The following is a 22,595-nucleotide window of genomic DNA, read 5'->3' as shown; positions in this document are numbered from 1 at the left end:
CAGGGAAGCCCTTGCTTTACTTATGCATGACTTTCATATTCAAATCTGTCAAGCTCTTTTATCGCTTTAATTACCCTAAATGAGTTCCTTATCTTCCTACTTCCTTTTTTTTTTTCCAAAAATTTTTTTGGCTGCACTGCCCCAGCATGCAGGCATGCAGGATCTTAGCTCCCCGACCAGGGATCGACCCGTGCCCCCTGAAATGGAAGCGTGGAGTCCTAACCACTGAACCGCCAAGGAATTGCCCCCTACTTATCTTTTAAGCCATCCAGCTACTGCATTAGTTGTCACTTCTTTTTTTTTTTAATAAATTCATTTATTTTGTTTATTTATTTTATTTTTGGCTGCGTTGGGTCTTCGTTGCGGTGCGCGGGCTTCTCATTGCGGTGGCTTCTCTTGTGGAGCACGGACTCTAGGAGCACGGGCTCAGTAGTTGTGGCTCGCGGGCTCTAGAGCACAGGCTCAGCAGTTATGGCGCACGGGCTTAGTTGCTTTGCGGCATGTAGGATCTTCCCGGACCAGGGCTCAAACCCGTGTCCCCTGCACTGGCAAGCGGATTCTTAACCGCTGTGCCACCAGGGAAGCCCCTGTCACTTCTTCTTTTAACACTATTGAGGCCCTACTGAGCTCAAAGACAGTGTTCAAGGAGATGCCTGCATGAACCAGACAAAATACGTGCCCTCAAGCAGCTGAAAGTACTCCACATGACCAAAGTAAAGGGTTTTTAATTTATCGTACTCAGCATGAATGTTTCCTACCAGTGTTTTAACTCAATTATGAGACAAAAGATTTTCAAAATCCTGAGCCTAAAACACTGAGCTTCTACCTGTGGGATAAAGCACTTGGCAGTCTGCCTCGTTTCGTGGTTACATCCAGAGATTCTAGTTTAGTTAGAGTCCCCACGGTAGCGCTTGAGGCCCTGCACTAATTCGCCAGGTAGCTATCGATTGCTCTACGAACAAATCTGGGGCTCTGTCCCGGGAAGTTCACTGCCACAAGGGGCCTCTGACACTTCTTTCCTCAGGTAAACCACCCCGATCTAGGTGGAGTCACCCGTGCTTGCAATGAGTGGCTTCCTCCCACTACCGTGTAAGCGCCAAGCCGGAGGCCGACAGCGCACGTTCGTGGCGGATAACCGCCAGGGCTTGGGAGCGGCTCCAGCGCCCCACCGCCGCCGGCGCCCCCGAAGGCAGGAACATGCTCCCTCCTCACCCGCAGCACCCCAAGGACCTGCCGCGGTTGAACTCCCTGATCCGCGGCCCCGCCCGGCCGGCGCTCGGGACACCGCCTTCGCGGTGCTCGCTGCCGCCGCCGCGACCCGAGAGAAAAAGGGCGAGAGTAATCTCAAGTACCGCCGGGCCAAGGGCCAAGACTCCTCCAGCGTCCTCAGCGGAACCCCGGTCGCCGACCTCTCACCTCTGACGCGATCGCTACGTGACAGCCGGGGACGCGGAGTCACCGCCCGCGCACGTCGCCCCAGCCAATCCGGAGCTCGCTCCGGGCCGCCCCACCCACTGCGTACAGGCCCGCACTCACCCACCGGCACCGACACTGGCGTACCAGCCACTGGCTTCTGATTGGCTGAGGCCGGCTGTGGGCGGAACTGGGAAAAGCCGGGCAGACTGCTGTTGCGCGAGGTGGGTCAGCAGCTGGTAGGAGCCGGTAGGAACCTGCGACGTCGTGCAGTTGTAAGTGATGCATGCCGGGGTTTTGGGAGCGGGGGACGCCGGGCAGTGGGATGGGAAGAAGTGAGGCCGCGCTGGGCCAGGCTGAGAGCACCTTGGGAGGGTTGGGGATCGCAGGACTGGGAGTGGGGGCGATGCCTGGGCTGAAGGGGGCGAAGTCTGGTTGGCGGGGCTCAGGCCCCACCTCGCGGTGCAGGGGAGGCTGGTGAGGGCGTACGGAGCCTATGAGGGGATGCAGCAAAGGCTTGAGGAGCGAAGCCTCGCGGATGGAGCTGGGGAGGGACGGGGCTGGAGCTGGGGAGGGACGGGGCTGGGGCCGACTTCGGGGAACTCGTAGAGCGGGGTGGGTGAGGAGGGATTGAGAGGGCGGGCGCTCAGACCATGGAGTCCTGACAAGGTCACAAGAAGACAGAGGGGAGGAAAGTTGAAGGGTTGAGAGGAGGGCGTAAAACCAAACGACCTTCCTGCCATCGGCTTCATCTTCTCCCCGGGCCGCTATTCCGTTCCACGTTTGGCGACCCTCTTCGGCCCTAGGAAGGTTAACAAGGACCCGGGCATGTATCAAGCATCTCTGCCGTAATTTACATTTCTCCCGAAAAAGTAAACCTGCCAGATTAGAAATTACAAAACATAGCAGGGGATTAGTATTGGAAGCAGCCGAAATGATTCGGCAGGTTTATTCGCCTCTTTTGTTTTACCTGTGCGGGAAGCAGTTATTTCCTTCTTCGGGGTAATCCCTATGGAAGGAATCTCTGCTTTCGGAAGTACCCAGACCGGTTTGGATGAAAAGTTATGATGGATTGAAGCGGTACCACGCCCCAGCAATGATAATCGTATTTGAGTTCTGTATACCAGGGGTTCTCTTGCTTCCCTGTGCACCAGAATCTCTTGAAGGGGTCTTCTTAAGATACAGATTCCTTGGGCCCTGCCCCAGACCATCTGAATCAGAATCTTCCGGGGTGGCGCCTTGCAGCCATTTTAAACAGGCTGACAGGTAACGGATGCAAAATCAAAATTTGAAACCATGGTTGTTAGATAGTAGTTCCAGTGACCAAAATGACGGGCTGTGAAGATCCTTAAGTCTTTTACATCACGTGATGCTGGGCAGCTCCAGTTCCCTTATGCCTCTTCTAGGTTCCCATGCATTTGGAAAGGTCTTCAGTAGTATCTTACCAAGTTTACAGACTACTTCGTGTTTTCCAAACTGGCTTTGAGTATCTGGTTATAGGTTCCTCTTTTTGTACCTGTTCAACTTTCCGACAGAGATCTGGGTCAGCTGCTGCAGGTGGATGAGAAAATTATAATAAAGGAAAATTCAGAAGTGGCGCTAGGGAAAAAAAAAAATCTTCAAATCACACTTGAAATCGTTAGATGAATTAAGTCACTGGGAAAGAAGGTTCCATTTAATTTTAGGCATGACTGACATTTTTTACAATTCAAAGAAAGAGATGTGGGCTCCTGTTAAGGAGTGGATTTTAAATGTTTTTCAGATTAAATACATACCAGCATTATAAGACAGATGATTTGGCAATATATTGTCAATCAAAAGAACCCACAACTGTGTATCAGGAGAGCTGGGTTCTAATCCTACCCTGCCAGAGATGTATTCCTGTTGTTGAGCAGTTCATTTTACCCTTCATAACCTTTTTTTTTTTTTTTTTTTTGCTTCTGTAAAATAAGCCTATTGGCATGGATTAATAATCTGGGTTTTTACTCTCAAGTTATATGATCTGTACTTACCCTGATATTTTAAAAGTGAACCATTTTGTATTTAGGTGGCTATAAATCATGAATACTTGGGAAACTTCTAGGTGGTCATTAGGAAGAGAATTATCAAAATCTTTTACTCAGGGAGTGTTACAGATATATATTATGCTAGATATATAATTTGAACCACAGAGTAACATAACTTTGTGATATATTGGACTTCTAATATTCCCCTTTATTTTATCCTGAAATGTGCACACAAGGTGTTCTGGATCAGAGACAGATTATCATTAGTCACTTGAGACATAATGACCACATGGTTCCCTCACACCCTGATTCTTTCCCCAGGGACTACTTTCTGAAAGCCAGATCTAATGTCCTGCTGGTACAAACTGCTGAAAGGTGATCCGCCTCCCTCCTGAAAGGAAGGAGAAGGGAACTTTTGCACCATTGACCTGTTGGACAGTTAAAAGTTATCCAGATGTGAGAGATTAAAGGAAAAACTACCAACTTTCTTGCTTTTAAAGACAATTCCCAAATGACTTCTTAGTTTAGGAATAATTAAGGCAGAGGAAGAAAACATGCTTTTATATATGTAAAAGAAGGTGCTAGTTTTTAAAAGTGGATTGTGGTATATAATGGTTTTGTCTCTTGTGGTTGCAAGGCTCCAAGACCTACTCAGGTTATCATGTGTTCTTTCATAGATACAATATCAGAATTAAAAGAAAAATAAGCACTTATGTACATACAGCTTGACATTTTTATTACTGACTCTACAAATGTGTATAATTGTTAGTTTTCACTAAATTTTCCTAATTACCTGAGAATAATTTTAATTGTTGAAAATATTACTTTACAATTTATTCAACAAACATTTTGTGGTCTACTTTATGTAATAAGCATCATGCCAGGCTATGGTATAGACACAAGCAGGACAGGTGTAACCTCCTGACTTCAAGGATTCTAGTGAGAAAAACAGTTAAACTTGCATTTATAAGAAAGAGTTATTATAGAGAAAGCATCGGGTCCTATGGGACTGCGTAACCAAAGCACTTATCATAAACTGGGAGAGTCAGAGAAGACTTTCCAGAGCAGGTCAGTTAAGGCAAGAAACCGAAAAATGGGAAGTCTTAGCCCAGAAAGAGTACCTGAAGGAAATGAAAAGGGAAGAAACGTTTTAGGCAGAGGAAGTAGCTTGTGCAAAGGCTCGGAGGTTTAGAGAGCATCTATAAGAAGTTTAATGTGATTAGAATGTGGGGTTGGTGAGGGAGGTTGAAGGAGGATTTGTGATAAAAACAGAAAAGTTTTTGAAACTATTGCCTTTGGGAAGTTTAGATTGGTTATGACGGAAACTAATAAACATACCGGCCTAAAATAAATACAGTATTTAATCTTACCATCTAGTACATTTATATAGTATCTTGTTGATGGTTTGTTTTGTTTTGTTTTGTTTACCGCACAGCGTAGAGGATCTTAGTTCCCTGGCGGGGGATTGAACTCATGCCCCCTGCAGTGGAAGTGTAGAGACTTAACCACTGGACCGCCAGGGAAGTCACCACTTATGTAGTATCTTGAAAGCCAATCTCAAATATTTCTCTGAAACTTCCCAAACTTTTTTATCCAAAAGACATCACACTCTAAATTCTCATTGTCTCTGTTGGCAAAGTGATCACACTCTGGCATGTCTATTTTAAAGAATCTAATTTGTGAAACATTATTTCAGTGTTTACATTCTATCTCTTCAAATATATAGTGAGCATCCTGAACCTTGAGCTTGTTGAACCTTGTATATAATAAAAGCTCAGAGAAAGTAAGGGTTTATTCAATTAGCAGGTAATGGAGCACAAAAAAGAAGAGAAAGTCTAGTCCTAATTTCTTCTATCTAGCTGTGTGATACTGTACAACTCATTGGGATTAAGGTTTTCTTCTCTGTCAGATGACAGAATTGGACTCTTCCCAATGAGGATGGGGGCTTGGAGGGACAATCTCACTTTTCAAACTAAGCACTAAGCCTCCCCTCTAGAGTTGGATTTTCTTTGAGGACCTTGACTACTACTAAACCCCTTGAATAGCAGAGTGTTGAATGAGAGCTGTTATTACTGAAGGGAGTGTTATGCACATGAAAAACCCAGAAGCTAAGGTAAGACTATATGGGTAATGGCAGTTCACTTTTGAGTTTATTGTAATTGACGTCAATCAGAGACTTGTGCAGTTATATACTATGTTTGACTCCCTTTTTTATCTATGGGTAAAGTTTATAGTCTGTTCAGCTCAGTCAGAAGGAAGTATGTACATAGTTACTGTGACTAAGGTGAAATTGAATTTGTTATTACTTTATTGTGATGAAATGCCTACTAGCGTCCTGTGTAAAAAAAACTGACCAAAAAAGGAGAATGGAGCCTTGGTCCCTTTGTGATAGAAATGAATCTTTTTTTCTGCCCTCTAGTTCATATAATCAGGCCAGTATCTTGCCTTTTTTGGTACCACTTAAAGGAATAGTCTTATAAAAGAAGTATGCTTTTAACTGCAGAACCTCATGGAAATTCTATTTCAGGAAGATTCTTCAATCACCATGTCAAGTGACACAGATGTTTCTCTTTCTTCATATGATGAAGGTCAGGGATCTAAACTTATCCGAAAAGCTAGAGAGGCACCATTTGTCCCCATTGGTAAGTTTGACTTTGATGGTCTAATAAGCTATTGTAAGCTTTAACACAGTAGATAGAAGTGTGGTAAACTTGTTTGGTTCATCAAGAATTTCCTGAAAGCATTTATTTTTGAATATTTTTTCATATCTTGAAATATGCTTAGATTGGTATGATGTAGCTCTCATTATAAAAATTCTTCTCTGTGTAGTCAGACTTCTTGTTTTAGTGACTTATTTCAGTGAATGTGTTGGGACCCCAAGACTACCATCAGTCTCAATGATTTGCTGGAAGGACTCACAAGACTAAGAGTTGTTATACTCACAGTTGTGGTTCATTACAGTCTCTACTATATTAACTGATTGCCCTTGGGGACGAAAGTAAGACAGAGAAGAGTTCCCCTGGCACTCTTAAAGGAATTTATTTACTGGCTTCACAAGCCCACATTTTAAAGATGATCTTAACTTTCTGGATCTGCTACTGTTTGCTTCCAATTGTGGAGTTTTAGTTCTGAGGGGGGAAAATTAAAAATTCAATTTGTATGTTAGCTGGTTAATGGTCTCCTAAAGCATCCTTATAAAAAAAAATAGAACATTGATTGATGATAAAATCATCTTGATTCCCTGCCCGCATGCATCTGACATACTTGTGACTGTCTGTTTTACAGGAATGGCAGGTTTTGCAGCAATCGTTGCATATGGATTATATAAATTGAAGAGCAGGGGCAATACTAAAATGTCTGTTCACCTGATCCACATGCGCGTGGCAGCCCAAGGCTTTGTTGTGGGAGCAATGACTCTTGGTAGGTTCCTACAGGACATTTCAAATTTGTGGCTCCCCATTAATGGATTTCTTTGTAAATAAAACAAGGTAGATACTTTTAGCTGACTTTGAAGCAGTTTGCAAATATCACTTATATTCATTTTCACATAAAAACTGAATAAAAATAGTTCAAGTAGTGACATAGTTTTACTGTCTATGATATAATCTTACTAAGGTTTTAAAGAAAGAAAGAAAAGATAGTACTGCCCATCACTGAGTTTATAATTTCGTTGAAGAGTCTAGATATGTAAATAGGGTTGGTAATAAGATCCATCATCTGGGAGAGACATGATTGCTGTTTTATTGAGTTTTTGAAGGTGGAAAAGATATTACATGCTTTTATAGGCTTTATAATTAATTGACTTTATCTGGTATTATATAGCAAGAGTAACTCCTTTTAAGGTTGCCAGATAAATATTGATATTTTAACAGTCTGAGCTAGTCACACTGGCCTTGAGATACTTGGGAACTTGTGTAAAAAGAATTTTAGAAATTTGAATTGTTTAAGAAAGCAAGAATGTAAGCAGCCTGGTGCCTGGTTCCCCTTGTAAATATTGTATGCTAGCAAGGGTGCTACTTTTAGCTATTTTATGAACTGTTTTTAACTTTTTAACACTGAAGAAAATATTTAAATGCTTAACTAGCATTCTTTTTCTTTAGGTATGGGCTATTCCATGTATCAAGAATTCTGGGCAAAACCTAAACCTTAGAAGAGGAGATGCTGTCTTGGTCTCGGTGGTGCTTGCTTTAGTTAGACATCTCATATTGAGGTTATATGTTTATGTTGAAAATAAATTCTGTGGGTCAGACAATAACATAGTAATTTGAATATTGGCTTCCTTTCTTGCAGGCTTGATTTGCCTGGTGACTAGTTCACTAGCTAAGTCATTCAGGGGAGTCAGATGAGCACAAAAACATGTCACTTTTAAATGCACTGGATAGTGGTACAGTGTCCACCTTCTTAAACTCTTCTGATAAAATTAGTTGTAAAGAGGACAACATGCCAAACCTGAAAATGCTCCCAGTTGCTGCAGAATATCATACGCTTTTGATGTAATGTAGGAATCCTATTTACCCCAGTTAATTTAACTCTTTCTGACTGCCTTGTGGACTGAGTACTGTTTTTAAGGTCTGGCTGGCTCTCGAAGAACCCTTTCAGAACAGTGCACGGAATACAACATTATAAACCTCCCAGCAACTATGTGTGTGTTTTTAAACCAAACCTAAAGAGCTGGTAACAGCTGCTTTGAAGTAGTATCTGTTTCAGAATCATAGTTGTAAACATGAGAATAACTTAACTGTAGATCCCCATTTAGCTGTTTTGTAATTGCAGAATTATAGTTTGCTGCTGTTATATTAGAATAATTTTTAAATGGCATTTTGAAATAGAAGTGTGTATTTTAAGTGCTAATGCAAAGGTAAATGAAAAATACTTTTTAAATGTGTGCAGTCTGTTTATTTCCTCTGAAAGAATCATAAATGTTAAACTAAATAAATCGCCTGTAATGGAAGAGATTTATGAGCAAGCTGGTTTGGTCAGACATTATACAAACTTTGGTATACTACAGAATGCTTTGTTGTACTTGTGAGATTCTCTTGTCTAACCTGAATTTACATTCCATGGTGATAACATGGTAAATGTAATGTTATTAAAGTAAGTGAACACATCAAATGTCTTGTATTTATTTCAATTTGGAAAAAACTATCATTCTTCAAAGTAGCACAAGTAGTTCCAAGAAAAGAGGGAGAACATTTTATGCCTTTTGTAGGAGCCATAGTTAAAGACTATTTAACAAACAGGAATAATAGCTAACGTTTATCGAGCATTTACTGTGTGCCACACACTGCTCTAAGCACTTTTCATGTAAAATGTCATTTAAGTTCCCTAACAACCCTAAGAAGTAGGAGCTATGATCCTCATTTCATGGAGGAGGAGACTGAGGTATGAATAGTTTTAAGTAATTAACCCAAGGTCACATAAGCTAGAGAAGGTTGTAGGTTTGGGACTGGAACCTAGGCAGTCAAGCAGTAGATGCCAACAGAGACTTGAAATGTTGGCCTTTGTGAAGTTAATGCTGCGTGGCAGCGGCTACCATAAATTAGTACTGTTAGACAAGAGGGTACGGCATGGTCTTGGCTCACTGCTCCACTGACTATATAACCTGGACCAATCAAGGTTTTCTCAGTTTTCTGCTAGTTAGAAATGAGAGATTGGACTATGTAATTTCTATAGTCCTATCTAGTTTATAGATCATTACATGGGTCTATGGGAAATGTGCTTTAAAAATATAAGCTATTACAAGGAACTCTTCTCAGCCTCCAGTAGACATTATAGGAGTTGCTTGTAGGCAGTCCTAACAATTATTTCATGAAGGATAAGCCTTCTATAGAAGAACAAATTTGTGAACAAGTTTCAGAAACTTTCTAATGGATGAGTACATTATTGATTTTGTTAAATAAATACTAATTTGAGAGAAATTGATCTAGACAAATCCCAGAGGATAGAAGAACAGGAGCAAAATGTTGAGACTGTAGTGAGCATATTAAGTGATCAGGAGACAATAAGTAAGGGTGCTTGCCTGAAGAAGACAGTGGTAAATTAGGGTGGATGAATAGGCTGGCATCAGATTATGGAAGTTCTTAAAAGTGGCTCAAGTGGATGTAACACTACTTTTTCCTGAGTCAGACCTGGGTTCATGGTTTTGCCACTTAGGAGCCGAGCAGCCATGGTTTCCTCATCAGTAAAGTGGGGACAATGTCAGTGGCCTAGGGTTGCCGGGAAGATAAAATGCAATGGTGAACATAAAAGGGCTTAGCATAGCACCTGATGCATTAGTAATCTCTGAATGGCTGCTGTTACCATTGTTACTGTTAGGCTTGGGAATGTGGCAGCACAGAAGGTGTGTGGGCCCTCCTCTCACAACTTACAGTCTAGCACAGAAGGCTGGCATTAGATCAGTGGTTTCAAAAAGCATGATAAATACTAGGTATAGGATGCAGCAGACTGGGGGACCTAACCCAGGGCTGGAGTCAGAGAAGGTATCCCCAAGGAAGTGGTGTTCTAACTTAAGATGATTTTTCATCTTAAGTTAGAACATCACCTTAAGACACTGATGAAAGAAATTAAAGATGATACAAACATGGAGAGATATACCATGTTCTTGGATTGGAATAATCAACATTGTGAAAATGACTATACCACCCAAAGCAATCTACAGATTCAATGCAATCCCTATCAAATTACCAATGGCAGTTTTTACAGAACTAGAACAAAAAATCTTAAAATTTGTATGGAGACACAAAAGATCCCGAATAGCCAAAGCAGTCTCGAGGGAAAAAAATGGAGCTGGAGGAATCAGACTCCCTGACTTCAGACTATACTACAAAGCTACAGTAATCAAGACAATATGGTACTGGCACAAAAGCAGAAATACAGATCAGTGGAACAGGATAGAAAGCCCAGAGACAAACCCAGGCACCTATGGTCAACTAATCTATGAAAAAGGAGGCAAGGATATACAATGGAGAAGACAGTCTCTTCAATAAGTGGTGCTGGGAAGGCTGGACAGCTACATGTAAAAGAATGAAATTAGAACACTCCCTAACACCATACACAAAAATAAACTCAAAATGGATTAGAAACCTAAATGTAAGACCGGACACTATAAAACTCTTAGAGGAAAACATAGGAAGAACACTCTTTGCCATAAATCACAGCAAGATCTTTTTTGATCCACCTCCTAGAGTAATGGAAATAACAAAAATAAACAAATGGGACCTAATGAAACTTCAAAGCTTTTGCACAGCAAAGGAAACTACAACCAAAACAAAAAGAGAACCCTCAGAATGGGAGAAAATGTTTGCAAATGAATCAATGGACAAAGGATTAATCTCCAAAATATATAAACAGCTCATGCAGCTCAATATTAAAAAAAGAAACACCCAATCCAAAACTGGGCAGAAGACCTAAATAGACATTTCTCCAAAGAAGACAAACAGATGGCGAAGAAGCACATGAAAAGCTGCTCAACATCACTAATTATCAGAGAAATGCAAATCAAAACTACAATGAGGTATCACCTCACACCAGTTAGAATGGGCATCAGAAAATCTACAAACAACAAATGCTGCAGAGGGTGTGGAGAAAAGGGAACCCTCTTGCACTGTTGGTGGGAATGTAAATTGATACAGCCACTATGGAGAACAGTATGGAGGTTCCTTAAAAAACTAAAAATAGAATTACCATATGATCCAGCAATCCCACTACTGGGCATATACCCAGAGAAAACCATAATTCAAAAAAACACATGCACCCCAATGTTCATTGCAGCACTATTTACAATAGCCAGGTCATGGAAGCAACCGAAATGCCCATCGATAGACGAATGGATAAAGAAGATGTGGTACATATACACAATGGAATATTAGCCATAAAAAGGAACGAAATTAGGTCATTTGTAGAGACATGGATGGATCTAGAGGCTGTCATACAGAGTGAATTAAGTCAGAAAGAGAAAAACAAATATCGTATATTAAGGCATATATGTGGAACCTAGAAAAATGGTACAGATGAACTGGTTTGCAGAGCAGAAACTAAGACACAGATGTAGAGAACAAACGTATGGACACCAAGGGGGAAAAGCGGCTGGGGGTGATGGGATGAATTGGGAGATCGGGATTGACATGTATACACTAATATGTATAAAATGGATAACTAATAAGAACCTGCTGTATAAAAAATAAATAAAATTCTAAACTTCAAAATAAAAAAAGTAAGTAGGTTTTTGTATTTTTATATTCAGGATCCTGCTATTCCGGGCAAAAAGTTATCAGCCTATTTCTAGTTAACGAGCACTAGTGACATCTGGTGGTGACAGCTGGAATTTGACTCCACACATAAATCCCCAAAGTAGCCTCTGCTTCTGTACCACGGAGTCAGAACTATGGAGTAGAGGACAGGTCATGCAGACCACGCCTCTTGCCTCACCGATGAGGAAACACTGCTCAGAGTTTCAGGAACTTGAAATTTAGGCTCTACCCCCATTAAATTTGCAGCCCATCAAAACAAAGGCCAGAACAAAGCTGAATGAACATAAAGTATTTGAAAGTTCTCATGTGTCAAATAGTGGAACTGCCAATTATTTATATACCTAATCCTGTTTGAAAGCTCTTCAAATTGAACGGGAAGTTGGAGAAAGGAAACCAAACATGCACCAACCATGACCTGATTGCCACTTTCTTAGTGAGTGATTTACCTGCTGCTATAAGTTCATGTAAGAGCCACTACTACTCATGTGTCCTGGCTTTATTCTTAGATAAAGAGAGCTTACTTTCCCCTTAGTCACTGAAATGGGGCAAAATAATTTGTTTTTAGCAAGACAAAAGTTAGGACATTTTCTCCTAAATTCAGCAGTGATAAATAGTTCCAGAGTGGAGGCCAGCATCCAGTTGGTCCCTGCAGAGGAACCCAGGAACAGGTCCCCTCTGTAGTATCCTGAGCTGCTTATAACATTGGTGTTAGGCCTATTTCCTGTTCCCAGTGTAACTCTGAAGTATCACAGAGTGACTAAAAGTTTACAACGTGAGGTAGAAATGCCATCATCATACCTTTCAGCTAGAGCCCTATGACCTAAACTCAGCTTATCTGCAGCTATACTTACTGCCTTCCCTACTGGTGCTCCTGAGATCACCCGTTCCTGTCAGGGATCTCCATCTCACACTGTCACACCCTGGGCTCAAACGCAGAAGTGTCTTTCCTTCCTCCTGTTCATTTATCACTATAAAGCCAGCCACCAAGTTCTGCCATTTTTCATAAGCAGAGTCCTTCATCACTCAGATTTGTTCTTTTCTTTTCCTTGTTGCCTAGGCCCTTCATCTCCTGTCCTGCCACCTAGCTCCAGCAGAGCCACTGATGCAAAAGCCCTGTGCTCACCACTGCCCCTGACACCTCTGCTTGGACTCTAGTCCTTTCCTGAATGTTCCCCCTTCCTGACAATTCAGTGCACTCCTTAAAGACCCAACCCAATTCTACTTTTGGTAAACTCTGAACCCTCCCAGGCCATGGTGAACTTTACCTTTTTACAAATCTTGCTATATTTGAGTTTAAAACACAATGCGTGTTCCACTATGGTAACACTTTGTATAGTGCTTTGCTGTACATAAAGTGCTTTAATACTCGTTAAAGTCCCTCACAAAAAATGAAGTATGTATTATCCTGACTTTTTCCATGTGGAAAGCTGTAATTTACTCAAGTCCACACAACTGAAAAGTGAGAGAGCTGGGACCCAAATCCAGAACTTGAGACCCCTGGTCTCATGGAAAGACTGCATGATGGAACAGAAGGCAGGTTCATAAAATAATGCCTGTCCAAGAAATACCTGTTCTTCCCTTCCCTTCATTTCCACCTTCCACTGCACACACATGCACACTTACTCCCTACTGAGGTCCCAAACCCAATACTTTTTTCCAATATACTGTAGCTGCTTTATCCTCAGGTGTTTTCATATATAAAAATCCTCAGTCAGTATTTGTTTTGGTCTTTATATAAGAAGGAAGATGAGTGGAAGCAACTAGAGATTATCATACTAAGTAAAGTCAGAAAGAGAAAGACAAATACCATATGATATCACTTATATGTGGAATCTAAGATATGACTCAAATGAACCTATGAAACAGAAACAGACTCACAGACAGAACAGACTGGTGGTTGCCAAGGAGAAGGGGGTTGAGGGAGGGATAGTGTGGGAGGTTAATGTCAGCAGATGTAAACCTTTGTATATAGAATGGATAAAAAACAAGGTCATATTGTATAGCACAGAGAACTATATGCAATCTCCTATGATAAACCATAATGGAAAAGAATATTTAAAAAAAGAATGTATATATGTATAAATGAATCACTTTGCTGTACAGCAGTAATTAACAGAACATTGTAAATCAACTATACTTCAACTAAAAAAAAAAAAAAGGAAGCTGCGGAGATTCCCACATAAGATTCCACTTACTGTGGAATAAGATAAGATTCCACTTACTGTGGAGGCAGTAAATTAAAAACTAGTAAGTACACAAGGCATTGGAGACCTAATCACCAGGGGAGAAACCAGGTATCACTGAGACAAGATGACTTTCATCCAAGTGTTTTGAAAGACGATGATGTGAACCAAGAGTGAAACTGAGAAATTTGGGGGGGGAAATAGAAAATATATTACCAATCCATTATGCTTGGAGGAGAGCCACGGTAGATCTCAGCCATCAGAGAGGTCCCTTGGAACTAAGGACTAATGAATCTTGGCAGAACATTGAGTCTTCTAATAAAGTCAACATATGATGAATGAGATCACCATATATACAAACACGTCTTAGACAAAATTGCTCCATGGATAAAATAGGACTTGACTATAGCCAAAATGGTGTTAAGTTAAAAGGCAGAGTGTGCGGGGAGCAGGGGACTCTGAGAGGCTGGCAGCCAAAAAAGAAACCCCAAATTCATGGGGAGATGAAGAGGCAGAACTGGCAGTGTGTATCCAGCACCTTTTAGCGAGAAGGAACTTGAACCTGGAGACCATGGCCAATTTTTATCTATGGGTGCTTCTGACGGTGAAGTAGAATGTTTAATAAGGCTTAACCCTGGGCCAAAAATATTTCAACGCAGTTGGCTTCTGTTTGCTCTGAATCGCTCACAATATCTTTCTGATGACTCTTGGCTTCATGGGTGTCTGATTCTGGGAAAGGAGGAGCTCTGGATATGGGTGACAAATCCTCTAGTGTAAACTAGTGCCTCAGTGTTCTTGTTTACACGTTAATCACTTAATACCATGGCTGGCATAAGTCTGGTCCCAAGAGACACTCCTGGTTTAATGACCAAATTAGATGTTGGACCTGCAAAGCTGAGGTCCATTAAGAGGAGAGCCCTGAAATGGGGAGAGCCAAATGGAGCCTTGGTTTTAAGCTGCAGCAAACCTTACTTCCATTTTGAGGCAAAACAGCTAAGTCTGTATAACGCATGACAGCTGAAGAGCATTTCAGTTTACAAAGCACTTTCGTGACCTATTTGTTATCACAGGAATAAATTTACTATTGCTATTTTAAGAAGAAAGTTGGGACTTGGGACTTGACTAATGTCAGAGAGCTAAAGCCTAGGTATTCTTACTTCTGACAGACTTTAGTCAATTCAATTTTGCTTCTCATAGTAAGAGGAGAATCACTAACTGCTTATGTTATATTTACTTATCTGTGGGAGAGAGAATATTATTTCAGTGAAGAGAAATCTATTTGGTGATCTTATCATCTAAAAAAAGATAAAGATCCCAGTTTAAAGTTGGAGCTACACTGAACTGTGGGAAGGACGTAATTTAGCGATTAGGAAAAAGAGCATTTAGACCCAAACAAATATGCTCAACTGATTTAAAAAAAATTTTTACTATAAAACATACATAGCAATTTACTATTTTAAGCATTTTTAAGTGTACAGTTCAGTGGCACTAAGTATATTTAAAATGCTATGCAGAGTCCACCCTCGGGGCCCCGCACTTGTCTGAGCCGTGTGGATGGCAGGCTCTTGGTGCTCCAGCCAGGAGTCAGGGCTGTGTCTCTGAGGTGGGAGAGCGAATTTCAGGACATTGGTCCACCAGAGACCTCCCAGCTCCACGTAATATCAAACGGCGAAAATCTCCCACAGATCTCCATCTGAATGCCAAGACCCAGCTCCACTCAACGACCAGCAAGCTACAGTGCTGGACACCCTATGCCAAACAACTAGCAAGACAGGAACACAACCCCACCCATTAGCAGAGAGGCTGCCTAAAATCATAATAAGGTCACAGACACCCCAAAACACACCAGCAGACGTGGTCCTGCCCACCAGAAAGACAAGATCCAGCCTCATCCACAAGAACACAGGCACTAGTCCCCTCCACCAGGAAGCCTACACAACCCAATTAACCAACCTTAGCCACTGGGGGAGACACCAAAAACAATGGGAACTACGAACCTGCTGCCTGCGAAAAGGAGACCCCAAACACAGTAAGATAAGCAAAATGAGAAGACAGAGAAACACACAGCAGATGAAGGAGCAAGGTAAAAACCCACCAGACCTAACAAATGAAGAGGAAATAGGCAGTCTACCTGAAAAAGAATTCAGAATAATGATAATAAAGATGATCCAAAATCTTGGAAACAGAATGGAGAAAATAAAAGAAACGTTTAACAAGGACCTAGAAGAACTAGACAGCAAACAAATAATCATGAACAACACAATAAATGAAATTAAAAATTCTCTAGAAGGGATCAATAGCAGAATAACTGAGGCAGAAGAACAGATAAGTGACCTAGAAGATAAAATAGTGCAAATAACTACTGCAGAGCAGAATAAAGGAAAAAGAATGAAAAGAATTGAGGACAGTCTCAGAGACCTCTGGGACAATATTAAATGCACCAACATTCGAATTATAGGGGTCCCAGAAGAATAGAAAAAGAAAGGGACTGAGAAAATATTTGAAGACATTATAGTTGAAAACTTCCCTAATATGGGTAAGGAAATAGTTAGTCAAGTCCAGGAAGCACAGAGAGTCCCGTACAGGATAAATCCAAGGAGAAACACACCAAGACACATTTAATCAAACTGTCAAAAATTAAATACAAAGAAAAAATATTAAAAGCAGCAAGGAAGGGCTTCCCTGGTGGCGCAGTGGCTGAGAGTCCGCCTGCCAATGCAGGGGACACGGGTTTGTGCCCCAGTCCGGGAAGATCCCACATGCCGCAGAGAGGCGGGGCCCGTGAGCCATGGCCACTGAGCCTGGGCGTCTGGAGCCTGTGCTCCACAAGGGGAAAGGCCACAACAGTGAGAGGCCCGCGTACCACACACACACAAAAAAGCAGCAAGGGAAAAACAACAAATAACATACAAGGGAATCCCCATAAGGTTAACAGCTGATCTTTCAGCAGAAACTCTGCAAGCCAGAAGGGAGAGGCAGTACATATTTAAAGTGATGAAGGAGAAAAACCTACAACCAAGATTACTCTACCCAGCAAGGATCTCATTCAGATTTGATGGAGAAATTAAAACCTTTACAGACAAGCAAAAGCTAAGAGAATTCAGCACCACCAAACCAGCTTTACAACAAATGCTAAAGGAACTTCTCTAGGCAGGAAACACAAAGAAGGGAAAGACAATAACAAACCCAAAACAGTTAAGAAAATGGTAATAGGAACATACATATCGATAATTACCTTGAATGTAAATGGATTAACTTCTCCAACTAAAAGACATAGACTGGCTGAATGGATACAAAAACAAGACCCGTATATATGCTGTCTACAAGAGACCCAGTTCAGACCTAGGGACACATACAGACTGAAAGTGAGGGGATGGAAAAGATATTCCATGCAAATGGAAATCAAAAGGAAGCTGGAGTAGCAATTGTCATATCAGACAAAATAGACTTTAAAGACTAATACAAGAGACAAAGAAGGATACTACATAATGATCAAGGGATCAATCCAAGAAGAAGATATAACAATTGTAAATATTTATGCACCCAACATAGGAGCACCTCAATACATAAGGCAAACACTAACAGCCATAAAAGGGGAAATCGACAGTAACAATCATAGTAGGGGACTTTAACACCCCACTTTCACCAATGGACAGATCATCCAAAATGAAAATAAATAAGGAAACACAAGCTTTAAATGACACATTAAACAAGAGGGATTTAATTGATATTTATAGGACATTCCATCCAAAACAACAGAATACACTTTCTTCTCAAGTGCTCATAGAACATTCTCCAGGATAGATCATATCTCGGGTCACAAGTCAAACCTTGGTAAATTTAAGAAAATTGAAATCGTATCAAGTATCTTTTCTGACCACAATGCTATGAGACTAGATATCAGTTACAGAAAAAAATCTGTAAAAAATACAAACACATGGAGGCTACTAAACAATACACTACTTAATAACCAAGAGATCACTGAAGAAATCAAAGAGGAAATCAAAAAATACCTAGAAACAAATGACAATGGAGACACGATGACCCAAAACCTATGGGATACAGTGAAAGTAGTTCTAAGAGGGAAGTTTACAGCAATACAATCCTACCTTAAGAAACAGGAAACATCTCGAATAAACAACCTAACCTTGCACCTAAAGAAATCAGAGAAAGAAGAACAAAAAAACCCCCAAAGTTAGCAGAAGGAAAGAAATCATAAAGATCAGATCAGAAATAAATGAAAAAGAAATGAAGGAAACGATAGCAAAGATCAGTAAAACTAAAAGCTGGTTCTTTGAAAAGATAAAGAAAGCAGGAACCACCTTACAGCAAAAAAACACATTACAAAGGGATGAACAACCCAGCAGGAACAAACTCACACCAAAGGGCACACATCACAAAGGGGATGAGGAACCCAGCAGGAACCCCTTGAAAACAAAAGCCAACATCACAAAGGGAATGAGGAACGCAGCAGGAGCCACTTCACACCAAAGGGCCCACATCACAAATGGGATGAGGAACCAAGCAGGAACCACATCACACCGAAAGCTCACATCACAAAGGGGATGAACAACCCAGCAGGAACAAACTCATACCAAAGGGCCCACATCACAAAGGGGATGAGGAACCCAGCATGAACCACCTCACACAAAAGGGCCCACATCGCAAGGGGAACACGAACCCAGTAGGAACCACCTCAAACCAGAAGCCCACATCAAAAAAGGGATGAGGGGTTTCCCCGGTGGTGCAGTGGTTGAGAGTCCGCCTGCGGATGCAGGGGACGTGGGTTCGTGCCCAGTTCCGGGAAGATCCCACATGCTGCGGAACAGCTGGGTCCGTGAGCCGTGGCCACTGAGTCTGCGGGTCCGGAGCCTGAGCTCCGCAAACGGAGAGGCCACAACAGTGGGAGGCCCGCGTACCACAAAAAAAAAAAAAAGGATGAGGAACCAAGCAAGAACCATCTCACGGCAAAGGTCCCACATCACAAAGGGGATGAGGAACCCAGCAAGAACCACCTCACGGCAAAAGCCCACATCACTCAGGTGATGAGGAACCCAGCAAGAACAACCTCACAACGAAGGGGCAACATAACAAAGGGGATGAAGAACCCAGCAGGAACCACTTCAAACCAAAGGGCCAACAGAAAGAGCATGAGGAACCAAACAAGAACAACCTTACACAAAAGGGTCCACATCACAAATGGGATGATTAACCAAGCAGGAACCACCTCACACATAAGGCCCCACATAGAGGAGTTGAGGAAAATGGCGGAAGCGTAAGACGCGGAGATCAACTTCCTCCCCACAGATACATACGAAATACACCTACACGTGGAACTGCTCCTACAGAACACCCACTGAACGCTGGCAGAAGACCTCACACCTCCCAAGAGGCAAGAAATTCCGCACGTACCTGGGTAGGGCAAAAGTAAAAAGAATAAACAGAGACAAAAGAATAGCGACAGGACCTGCACCAGTGGGAGGGAGCTGTGAAGGAGGAAAGCTTTCCACACACTAGGAAGCCCCTTCGCGGGCGGAGACTGCGGGTGGCGGACGAGAACACAGCAACAGGGGTGCGAAGGGTAAAGCGGGGAGATTCCCGCACAGAGAATCGGTGCCGACCGGCACTCACCGGCCCGAGAGGCTTGTCTGCTAACCTGCCGGGGTGGCCGGGGGCTGGGAGCTGAGGCTCGGGCTTCGGCCGGATCCCAGGGAGAGGACTGGCGGCGTGAACACAGCCTGCAGGGGGTTAGTGCACCACGGCACCCGGGAGGGAGTCCGGGAAAAAGTCTGGAGCTGCCGAAGAGGCAAGAGACTTTTTCTTCCCTCTTTGTTTCCTGGTGCGCGAGGAGAGGGGATTAAGAGCGCAGCTTAAAGGAGCTCCAGAGACGGGCGCGAGCCGCGGCTAACAGCGCAGACCCCAGAGACAGACATGAGACGCTAAGGCTGCTGCTGCCACCAACAAGAAGCCTGTGTGCGAGCACAGGTCACTGTCCACATCGCCCCTCCCGGGAGCCTGTGCAGCCCGCCACTGCCAGGGTCCCGTGATCCAGGGACAACTTCCCCGGGAGAACGCACGGCGCGCCTCAGGCTGGTGCAACGTCACGCCGGCCTCTGGCGCCGAAGGCTCGCCCCGCGCTCCGTGCCCCTCCCTCCCCGCGGCCTGAGTGAGCCACAGCGCCCGAATCAGCTGCTCCCTTAACCCCGTCCTGTCTGAGCGAAGAACAGACGCCCTCAGGCGACTTACACGCAGAGGCGGAGCCAAACCCAAAGCTGAACCCCAGGAGCTGTGCGAACAAAGAAGAAAAACGGAAATTTCTCCCAGCAGCCTCAGATGCAGCGGATTAAATCTCCACAATCAACTTGATATACCCTGCATCTGTGGAATACCTGAATAGACAAAGAATCGTTCCAAATTGAGGAGGTGGACTTTGAGAGCAAGATATATTATTTTTTCCCCTTTTCCTCTTTTTGTGAGTGTGTATGTGTATGCTTCTGTGAGAGATTTTGTCTGTATAGCTTTGCTTCCACCATTTGTCCTAGGGTTCTGTCCGTCTGTTTTTTAATTATTTTTGTTTTTCAAATTTTTTTCTTAATAAATTTTTTATTTTAATAACTTTATTTTATTTTATCTTACTTTATTTTATTTTATTTTATCTTTTATCTTTCTTTCTTTCTACTTTTTCTCCCTTTTATTCTGAGCCATGTTGATGAAAGGCTCTTGGTGCTCCAGCCAGAAGTCAGTGCTGTGCCTCTGAGGTGGGAAAGCCAACTTCAGGACACTGGTCCACAAGAGACCTCCCAGCTCTACGTAATATCAAACGGCAAAAATCTCCCACAGATCTCCATCTCAACACCAAGACCCAGCTTCACTCAACGACCAGCAAGCTACAGTGCTGGACACCCTATGCCAAACAACTAGCAAGACAGGAACACAACCCCACCCATTAGCACAGAGGCTGCCTAAAATCGTAAAAAGGCCACAGAAACCCCAAAACACACCACCAGACGTGGACCTGCCCACCAGAAACACAAGATCCAGCCTCATCCACCAAAACACAGACACTACTCCCCTCCACCAGGAAGCCTACACAACCCACTGAACCAACTGTAGCCACTGGGGACAGACACCAAAAACAACGGGAACTACGAACCTGCAGCCTGCAAAAAGGAGACGCCAAACACAGTAAGATAAGCAAAATGAGAAGACAGAAAAACACACAGCAGATGAAGGAGCAAGGTCAAAAAACACCAGACCAAAACTATGAAGAGGAAATAGGCAGTCTATCTGAAAAAGAATTCAGAATAATGATAGTAAAGACGATCCAAAATCCTGGAAATAGAATAGAGAAAATGCAAGAAACATTTAACAAGGACCTACAAGAACTAAAGAGGAGACAAACAATGATGCAAAACACAATAAATGAAATTTAAAATACTCTAGAAGGGATTAATAGCAGAATAACTGAGGCAGAAGAACGGATAAGTGACCTGGAAGATAAAATAGTGGAAATAACTACTGCAGAGCAGAATAAAGAAAAAAGAATGAAAAGAACTGAGGACAGTCTCAGAGACCTCTGGGACAATATTAAACTCACCAACATTTGAATTAAAGTGTTCCCAGAAGAAGAAGAGTAAAAGAAAGGGACTGAGAAAATATTTGAAGAGATTATAGTTGAACACTTCCCTTATATGGGAAAGGAAATAGTTAATCAAGTCCAGGAAGCACAGAGACTCCCATACAGAATTAATCCAAGAAGAAACACGCCAAGACACACATTAATCAAACTATCAAAAATTAAATACAAAGAAAACATATTAAAAGCAGCAAGGGAAAAATAACACACAAGGGAATCCCCACAAGGTGATCTTTCAGCAGAAACTGCAAGCCAGAAGGGAGTGGCAGGACATATTTAAAGTGATGAAGGAGAAAAACCTACAACCAAGATTACCCAGCAAGGATCTCATTCAGATTTGTTGGAGAATTAAAAATCTTTACAGACAAGCAAAAGCTGAGAGAGTTCAGCACCACCAAACCAGCTTTACAACAAATGCTAAAGGAACTTCTCTAGGCAAGAAACACAAGAGAAGGAAAAGACCTACAATAACAAGCCCAAAACAGTTACGAAAATGGGAATAGGAACATACATATCAATAATTACCTTAAATGTAAATGGATTAAATGCTCCCACTACAAGATACAGACTGGCTGAATGGATACAAAAACCCATACAAACACCCATATATGTGCTGTCTACAAGAGACCCACTTCAGACCTAGGGACACATACAGACTGAAAGTGAGGGGATGGAAAAAGATATTCCATGCAAGTGGAAATCAAAAGAAAGCTGGAGGAACAATTCTCATATCAGACAAAATAGACTTTAAAATAAAGATTATTACAAGAGACAAAGAAGGACACTATATAATGATCAAGGGATCAATCCAAGAAGAAGATATAACAATTGTAAATATTTATGCACCCAACATAGGAGCACCTCAATACATAAGGCAAATACTAACAGCCATAAAAGGAGAAATCGGCAGTAACACATTCATAGTAGGGGACTTTAACACCCCACTTTCACCAATGGACAGATCATCCAAAATGAAAATAAATAAGGAAACACAAGCTTTAAATGATACATTAAACAAGATGGACTTAATTGATATTTATAGGATATGCCATCCAAAAACAACAGAATACAAAATTTTCTCAAGTGCTCATGGAACATTCTCCAGGAT

General features: G+C 42.1%; 1 protein-coding gene and 1 long non-coding RNA gene across 3 annotated transcripts in view; one reads left to right on the top strand and one right to left on the bottom strand.

Annotated features, from left to right (window-relative positions):
* LOC309968017 overlaps window positions 1-22,595 on the bottom strand; it is a 170,405-nt gene that overhangs the window by 144,253 nt on the left and 3,557 nt on the right. The gene's annotated exons all lie outside the window — the stretch shown is intronic.
* HIGD1A (HIG1 hypoxia inducible domain family member 1A) lies at window positions 1,613-8,544 on the top strand. 2 transcript variants are annotated; one of them, XM_082849101.1, is made up of 4 exons: window positions 1,613-1,688; window positions 5,947-6,061; window positions 6,705-6,839; window positions 7,520-8,544. In XM_082849101.1, the coding sequence occupies exons 2-4, from the start codon at window positions 5,965-5,967 to the stop codon at window positions 7,567-7,569; spliced, it is 282 nt and encodes a 93-aa protein (XP_082705227.1). In that variant the 5' UTR covers window positions 1,613-1,688; window positions 5,947-5,964; the 3' UTR covers window positions 7,570-8,544. The 2 variants fall into 2 exon arrangements, with proteins under 2 accessions (XP_082705227.1, XP_082705226.1); XM_082849100.1 differs by lacking the exon at window positions 1,613-1,688 and having other exon boundaries at window positions 2,102-6,061.

This window comes from Leucopleurus acutus (genome assembly GCF_964270905.1).
Source record: "Leucopleurus acutus genome assembly, chromosome: 10".
Lineage (NCBI taxonomy): Eukaryota > Metazoa > Chordata > Mammalia > Artiodactyla > Delphinidae > Leucopleurus > Leucopleurus acutus.
The sequence above is the reverse complement of the archived record's forward strand: the minus strand, read 5'-3'. Positions and strand labels throughout refer to the sequence as shown.

Excerpts from the sequence above, each read along its gene's own strand:
- HIGD1A (XM_082849100.1), top strand. The coding sequence starts at position 5,929 with ATGGAAATTCTATTTCAGGAAGATTCTTCAATCACCATGTCAAGTGAC. Across the intron at positions 6,062-6,704 it reads GGCACCATTTGTCCCCATTG|GAATGGCAGGTTTTGCAGCA; the intron begins GTAAGTTTGACT and ends TCTGTTTTACAG. Across the intron at positions 6,840-7,519 it reads TGTGGGAGCAATGACTCTTG|GTATGGGCTATTCCATGTAT; the intron begins GTAGGTTCCTAC and ends CTTTTTCTTTAG.